The sequence below is a fragment of the Lucilia cuprina genome, chromosome 4 (genome assembly GCF_022045245.1).
Source record: "Lucilia cuprina isolate Lc7/37 chromosome 4, ASM2204524v1, whole genome shotgun sequence".
NCBI classification, from domain to species: domain Eukaryota; kingdom Metazoa; phylum Arthropoda; class Insecta; order Diptera; family Calliphoridae; genus Lucilia; species Lucilia cuprina.
The window spans coordinates 59,703,905-59,710,696 of NC_060952.1; the positions used below are offsets into that span (position 1 = coordinate 59,703,905).

The 6,792-nt window shown below is 31.2% G+C and overlaps 1 protein-coding gene across 1 annotated transcript; it reads right to left on the minus strand.

Moving 5' to 3' along the window:
• Window positions 1-609: 609 nt before the first annotated feature.
• Window positions 610-5,008, minus strand: LOC124419227 (NADP-dependent malic enzyme-like). The gene is made up of 4 exons (XM_046947847.1): window positions 4,994-5,008; window positions 2,006-2,341; window positions 775-1,939; window positions 610-698 (listed from the first exon to the last, which is right to left on the minus strand). The coding sequence occupies exons 1-4, from the start codon at window positions 5,006-5,008 to the stop codon at window positions 610-612; spliced, it is 1,605 nt and encodes a 534-aa protein (XP_046803803.1).
• Between the last annotated feature and the right edge of the window lie 1,784 nt (window positions 5,009-6,792).

A 6,792-nucleotide genomic window follows, 5' to 3' on the forward strand; every position in this document is an offset into this window, starting at 1 on the left:
GGGTCAGGTCTAAATCCATTTAAGAATGATAACAAGAAGGAAAACATTCATTAACAACATGTACGTAGATTTACAATTCCAAAAATTTCAAATAGATACAGTTTACAGGCCTACTTTGTGATGTATAATAAGTATACATTTTTTGTATGTGATTTAAATAATTTTGGAAATGAGTCTCATACAAAGGATTTGAAGATCTGGTTTGAATTTTTTAGAATAGTGGATGCATGTACATGATTCGCAATGATGTTTTTTATAGGCATCAACTTTAAAAGAATATAGGTCTGCATTTTCACCGATACTTTGAAGATATAAACTGCGTGCATTTTTCTTGTCACATATTTTTGACCAATTTGAATTCTATATTAAAGGCTTTCGCAATTTTTTTTTTCTCTTCAATTTTTATACCCTCCACCACCATCAGTGGTGATAGAGGGTATATATCAGTTTGGCATTCCGTTTGTAACACTAAGAAATATTCTTCTAAGACCCTTATGAAATTCTGAGGAAATTCTGATGTCCGTCTGTCCGTATGTCTGTCTGTATAAAACACGCTCACGTTAAAACGAAGCAATGGAACTCCACAAAATTCACTCAAAATATTCATTGTTATCCTAAGCAGTTTGGTATTGAAGCAAGATCATGCGATTTAATGAAGTCACGTTTATTTTCTGGTTCAGGACGTACAGTTGCCAAACCTGTAAAATTAAGATTGAAGAAGTTATGTTATAGATAGTGAATATACATAGATAATTTAAAGCTTTTTACACTTACCATTTTTGTAGGCGTATTCCATAATATATGCAGCAATTTCAATGGAACATTCGGTAATTTTGCTTAGTGGTGGATATAGACTGCCTTTGGCCAAATCTTCGGGTTCGCATAGGTCTGCCAAGCGTTCAGCTGACATTAGGAACACTTCTTCCGGTATGGTTAACATACCGGCACAGAGAACACCCAAAGCAACACCAGGGAATATATACGAATTATTACCCTGACCGGGATAGAATGTTTTGCCGTTATATTCCACGGGATCAAAAGGAGAACCGGAGGCAAAAATACATTTGCCTTTGGTGTAGGTGTAAGCCTGTTCAGCTGTACATTCGGCTTTGCTGGTCGGATTAGATAGAGCAAATATTATGGGCATATCATTGAATTCGGCCATCATTTCAAGTATCTCCTTGGTGAATGCACCGCCAATGGCAGCTGCACCAATGAGTACGGAAGGTTTTAGCTTCTCAACAGCCTCAGCCAGAGTATTGATTGGTTCATAGTCTTGGGCAAAGTGTAGCTTGTGCTCGCTAAGACCACCGGCTGGACGATTTTTAACAATCAAGCCCTTACTATCAACCATCCAAATGCGTTCTTTAGCTTCGGCTTCCGAAAGTCCTTCTTTCATTAAAGCCATTAAACATAAATTGGCAATACCCAAAGCCGCCTCTCCAGCTCCGAGGAATAAAATTTTGTTCTCTTTTAATTGAGTGTTCTTGATTTTCAGTGAAGCCAACAGACCTCCCACAGCTACAGAGGCAGTACCCTGAATGTCATCGTTAAAAGTACAATAATCGTGACGATACTTTTCCAACAAACGGAAAGCATTATTAGCATTGGCAAAATCTTCGAATTGTATTAAACAATTTTGTCCAAAACGACGTACAGCCGAGGTCATAAATTCCTCAATGAATTCATCATATTCTGGACCGGTGACACGCTTTTGTCTCAAACCAATATATAGAGGATCATTTAAGATACTCTCGGTGTTTGTGCCAACATCCAAAGTAATGGGTAGACATTGGTGTGGTTTGATGCCCGCCAAAGCGGTATAAAGTGATAGTTTACCCACAGGAATACCCATGCCATTGGCACCCAAATCACCTAAACCCAAAATACGCTCACCATCGGTAACAACAATAGCACGTACATCTGTTTCGGGCCAGTTCTGTAATCATCATAATACAATATTGATTATTCTCTATAACAAAATGTTTCTTAAATTAAAACTTACCTTTAAAACATCATATACATGTCCTTTATCATTAATTGTTATATACATGCCCTTGGGATATTGAAAGATTAAACTGAATTTTTGACAGGCTAATCCTACTGTGGGCGTATAGACTAAAGGCATCATTTTAGCAACATCAGATGATAGAACTTTATAGAATAAACGTTCATTACGTTCGGCCAAGTTATTCAAATACATATATTTGTCCAGATCATTTTCCAAACGGTCGAGCAACAATAAACTGTGCTGAACTTGTTCATCTTCGGTTTTAACTCTGGCTGGCAAAAGGCCTTGTATGCCTAAGATTTGACGTTCTTCAAGGGAAAATGCAAGACCCTATAAAAAAAAAACATTTTAAATAGAATAGATATGTTATTAATTATACATTATTTGTGAAAAATTATTTTAAATAGAAAAAATGTTATTAATTACAATTTATTTGTGAAAAATGTATTACTATTTATTTAAATGACCTTTAATATTATTTTCTAACATAATTTTATTTATTATCGACGTTTATATATATTTATGTATATCATTAATCGTAGCTATAAATCATGGAATTAAGATACTTTCACAACAATTTATAAACAAAATTAAAAAAAAACATTGCTCTTAATAGATCATTTAAAGGTCATGATAATAATTTAGTGGTGGTGTAGGCTAGACTAGTATTAATTACATTATTCGCCAGTATTTGATCTGTCAGTATTTATAGCTTTACTAGCATACCCTGGGTGCTTCGCTACCCCAACTTAAATTAAATACATACAAAATTTTGTTTACTTTTATTGAAAATTAAAATTGATTAAAAATTTTTTTTAATTTTTCAGTTTTATACGTTCAATATCAGTTTTATACGTTAGTAAGAAGCTTGTATTTTTAGTTTCATTCATTTAGCTTCCACATTATGGACAATTTCGAAAGTACTATATGAAAAAAAGTACTATAAAATATCTCTAATAGATTATCATTTAATCAAAAATATCATGTTTTGGTTCAATATTCAATATTATATACAATACAAAAAATATAATTTTAATGAATGAAAAAGTACCAAAAGTCCCTTTCAGTAGATACTCATTCACTAAGGTTCATACATTTTAAATTTTATTTTTAATATCTCTGTTCAATATCGCAAAAAAAATATCCAAAAATACCATAGGAAAAAAGGAAAAGTACAAAAATCTCTCTTAATAAATTCTCATTTAATAAGGGCCGTGTGTTCCGGTTAACCATTATAAAGAATCTAAAAGGTAGCATTTGAAGAATAAAAAAGTACCAAATAGTTCCTACTTACAGAATATTATTCAGTCAAGACCATATATGTTAAAATTAATGTTCCTAGGTTGAACAATTTAAAAAATAAAAAAGTACCATTTATGAGAAAAAAAGTACTAAAAAGTTCTTTCTTAAAGAATCTTATTCCATGAGGTGTTTTGAATTAATATTAAAGAACATACAAAGAGTATCATTTGAAGAAAGAAAAAGTACCAAAAGTGGAATAAAATTTAGTACTAATAAAGAATGCAATTTGAAATATACTTTTTCAAGAATTAAGTTTAAAAAAAGTTCCGTATTTAAATCTACATATCACAAATAAAACTCAAACGATTTAAATCTGCATTCAATTGTTCCAGAAAATAGTGCTTTCAAAAAGGTACCAAACAATTTACTCGAATTTGATCCTATATAGGCCTTAGTACTCGAATTCCAAAATAGTATACCAACAGCTTATTTTGTGTGAGTAAATAAAATATTTTTTCAAATTTTATGAAAATTGGCTTAATGAGTTTGAATAAAATTAAACTTCCCTTTTTTCCCCTTTTTGGTACTTTATTCCCTGCTGAAATAGCAAACATTTTATTACAATAAATATTAAAGAGTTAGTCCGTAATTTAATAGGAGTAATTCAATAAACAGAAAAAGTTTTCTTAATGTGCTAAAAAAAAAGTACCATAAATACAGTTTTCTCCCTTTTACACCCAAAAAGTACTGAATTTTAAAAAAGTAAGAAACAGGTGTCTCATAATTTTTAGAGATGTATCTAAAATATTTATAAAAAATGTATTATGTTAATTAGTTCAAAAGTTATAAGGGGCCAAAAAAGGTACCAAAATCACCTTTGTTACACATTTTTACCCCTTAAATGTACGAATTTGAAAAAAGTACCAGACACCCATCTGCTCATTTTAAGAGTAGATACAGGTGCATTTAGAATTTTTCTTGTATCACTAATTTTGTGTAAGATAATTAAGAAAACCTGTTTTACCCGTAAATGTGCAAATTTCCAAAAATCCCTCCTTAGTGGATCTACATAACCAAAAACACATTTACTCTCAAAATTTCATGATTTTAGGTTCAGACGTTTGGGCTGTGCGATGATGAATCAGTCAGTCAGTAATGCTACTCTTCTTTTATATATATAGATCTATTACATAGTAATCCATGAACTTTTATATTGTATTTGACTAGTCTATCAACTGTTCTATGGAAACGACTATGGAATGGACTATGGGCTATGTCTATAGACTATTAAATAAAGTATTTAGGAGAAAATTATAATTCAGAATAGAACTATTATTTAAGGCGAATGTAACATTACAGGACTGGCACCTTAATCTTGTGAAAGTCCAATCTGTCTATTTTAAAATAATGCCATGATCGGCAACTCATAGCCCACACTAGGGGCTATGTTTTGATCTAGTCTATAGACTAATAATATATAGTTTTTAGCAGAAAATCCAAAATAGAACTACTGTTTAAGCCGAATGTAGAACTGGGCAATTGCAGGATAGGCACCTTAATCATGTTGTGTGAAAGTTCAATCTGTCGACTTTAAAATAAAGCCACTATCGGCAACTCATAGCCCACACTAGTGGGCTATGTCAGGATCTAGTCTATAGACTACTAAATATAGTTTTTAGCAGAAATTTATAATTCAGAATAGAACTACTATTAAAGGCGAAAGTAGAACTGGGCAATTACAATCACCTTAATCATGTCGTGTGAAAGATCGATCTGTAGACTTTAAAATCTTCATTAGTCTTCTATATATTTTAACTTAAAGATGATAAATTTAAACAACTAAGATGTCTTCTCGTTGTTATAAAGAGTAATTACTTTTACAGTTTTTTTAAGAGACAATATCCCAAAAATCTAATATGTTCCGAAAATTTATAAAAGTTTACTTTGGTCCCTGGTTTAAAAATTTGTTGAACTGTGCTTGTTTCTGTTTGATTGGTTATTTTTAAATTGGCCTGTTTATAAAATATCTAATACTAGTTATTGCAAATTGATTTATTTACGGTCATTATCAATAAATTTGGCAAAACGTGGCAACAACAAAATTTTATTAGAAATATACAAAATAATGTTTTTATACAGCAAAATAACATATGACTATGATCACGTATAACGAATGGGGGATTTTAGTAATTAAATTTTTTGTTAATACTTTTTTTATAAAAAAAAATTGCAAAAAACTATATTTTACCATTTATTTAATAAATAGATATGTATTGTATTCAACAAAATTATTACAAATTTAGTTTATCATGCAAAAATTTATTTAATTTTTCGTGTAACATTTGCACGATTTTTATATGTATAAATAATATTTGTAATTTAATTTACTTAAACGCACATAACTCATTACTAAATTAAGATATCCATATAAAGTTTGGCACAAGTGTTGCTCATATACAGAGAAATAATATTGTGAAATGTTTTTCCGATCGGTGCATAATTGATCATAGCTCCCATATAAGGTCCCTTTTAGAAAAACACACATACAAGGTTCCTTCCCGAAAATCAGAAAATCAGCACATTATATATATTAGTAAAATCGGTTTAAAATTTTAGGAGATATAAGCAATTAAAGTTGTTACTAATACATAGAAACAAAAGTCTCACGTACGTGGGCTTGAACTAAAAAACAAACAAAGCAAGAAGTAAAACAAAAACGTAAACAATACAGAAATCCAGTAATGCTATATATAATCTTAAACAAGTATGAATGTATAGTCGGGCGTAGCCGACCATATGATACCCTACACCTGTCAGTATGTATGTTAAAAATGGGGATTATTTATAGTATTTTTATTTTGGCAAAAAAAGAATTTTTTACAAGAGGGCTCAAAGGGGAGTAGGGCAAAATATGGTTCTATCCTTGAAAATGTTGGTAGGGGGAGTTAAGTCTTCTTCAATAATATTTATGTAGAATTTAAAAGTGTTATTAGTGTTTGTAAGTGAATTTTGACCTTTAAGTCATTTTCTGAAGGGGAGTTTGTATGGGGGATATTATCAAATGAAGCCCGATCATTACAAAAATTGGTATTGTCATTTAAAGTTCTATAAAACTAAGTTTTGTCGACTTTTGTTAACATAATAGATCATTTAAATTAATTATAAGCCAAAAGGCCCTATTTGGGGGGTTCGGTTGTATGGGGGCTAGTCGAAATAATGGACCGATTTTAACTATTTTCAATAGGCTTCGTCCTTGGAAGCATGTGTGCCAAATTTCATCTAATTATCTTCAAAATTGCGGCCTGTACCTTGCGCACAAGGTTTACATGGACAGCCAGCCAGCCGGCCAGCCAGACGCACGGACATAGCTTAATCGACTCAGAAAATGATTCTAAGCCGATTGGTATACTTTAAGGTGGGTATTGGACGATTTTTTTTTCTATGTTACAAACATCAGCACAAACCCAATATACCCTCCCCACTAAAGTGGTGTAGGGTATAAAAATATTAACATTTTTATAATTTGAATTTTTAATTTA